The sequence below is a fragment of the Apodemus sylvaticus genome, chromosome 19 (genome assembly GCF_947179515.1).
Source record: "Apodemus sylvaticus chromosome 19, mApoSyl1.1, whole genome shotgun sequence".
NCBI lineage: Eukaryota > Metazoa > Chordata > Mammalia > Rodentia > Muridae > Apodemus > Apodemus sylvaticus.
In genome coordinates, this window is record NC_067490.1 from 58,998,861 (window position 1) to 59,000,343 (window position 1,483).

The 1,483-nt window shown below is 41.2% G+C and overlaps 1 protein-coding gene across 1 annotated transcript; it reads left to right on the forward strand.

The window, feature by feature from the left end:
• The first annotated feature begins 210 nt into the window (after positions 1–210).
• On the forward strand, positions 211–1,197 carry LOC127669295 (olfactory receptor 10A2-like). Its single transcript, XM_052163132.1, has one exon. It carries the CDS (start codon positions 232–234, stop codon positions 1,195–1,197), a length of 966 nt encoding a protein of 321 aa, XP_052019092.1. The 5' UTR covers positions 211–231.
• The last annotated feature ends 286 nt before the right edge of the window (positions 1,198–1,483 follow it).

Below are 1,483 nucleotides of genomic sequence, written 5' to 3' on the forward strand. Positions count from 1 at the left end.
AATATTTTTACACTTTGCTCAATGCTCAGTACACTTTGAAATATCAACTAATATGAAGAGAGAAAGTATTAGATGTGAAAATCTGTGAGGATAAATCATTTCTAAGTTTTGATTTTATGACTGCATTTAAAGATTCTGTCTCTGATGTAACTGAGGCTCTAAAAGTATTAAAAGGATAAATTTCCCTCATCTGCAAGAAACCTTCTAATGACTTACTGTTCTGTTTTCCAGATGAGTGTCAACTGCTCTCTGTGGCAAGAGAACAGCTTGTCTGTCAAACACTTTGCATTTGCCAAGTTCTCTGAGGTCCCTGGAGAATGCTTCCTCCTGTTCACCCTCATCCTCCTCATGTTCTTAGTATCACTGACAGGAAATGCACTCATTACACTTGCCATCTGCACCAGTCCAGTCCTACACACCCCCATGTACTTCTTTCTGGCCAACTTGTCTCTCCTGGAAATTGGCTACACTTGCTCTGTCATACCCAAGATGCTGCAGAGCCTTGTAAGTGAGGTCCGAGGGATCTCTCGGGAGGGATGTGCCACACAGATGTTTTTCTTCACACTTTTTGGTATAACTGAGTGCTTCCTATTGGCAGCCATGGCCTTGGATCGATGCATGGCCATATGCTCCCCACTCCACTATGCTACCCAAATGAGTCGTGGTGTATGTGCCCATTTGGCAATTGTTTCATGGGGAACAGGTTGCATTGTCAGGTTAGGACAAACCAATTTTATTTTTTCCTTGAACTTCTGTGGACCCTGTGAGATAGATCACTTCTTCTGTGACCTTCCACCTGTCCTGGCACTTGTCTGTGGAGATACATCCCAAAATGAGGCTGCCATTTTTGTGGTGGCAATCCTCTGTATATCTAGTCCATTTTTACTTATCATTTATTCCTATGTCAGAATTCTGGTTGTAGTGCTGGTGATGCCTTCCCCTGAGGGGCGCCATAAAGCTCTCTCCACATGTTCCTCCCACCTACTTGTAGTCACACTCTTTTATGGCTCAGGATCTATTAACTATTTGAGGCCCAAATCTAGCCACTCACCAGAAATTGATAAACTCTTGGCCCTCTTCTATACAGCAGTGACATCCATGCTGAACCCCATCATCTATAGCTTAAGGAACAAGGAAGTAAAGGGAGCACTGAGAAGAACTCTGGGCCTGAAGAAAGTTCTGACAATAAGTAACTGAGGATCCTAAAGTGCTCCTGAACAAGTGCACAGTCTGTCAAAGTAAACAAAGAAAACCACTGTGATCTTCCTGGCTGTCTTAAAACAATCTTTTAGAAACAGAACTTTGTTTTAGAGTATTCTCTGTACTTGACACTATTTTTAATTGGAAATAATGCAATTAAAAAAGTATGATTGCTGCTAAATAACTTTAGTAGGTTAGTCCAGTACTCAAACATGTTCATCTGGGCAGAGTTGAAAATCACATGCTAATTTATCAGGAATCTTAAAAATTTTCTGTATCCATT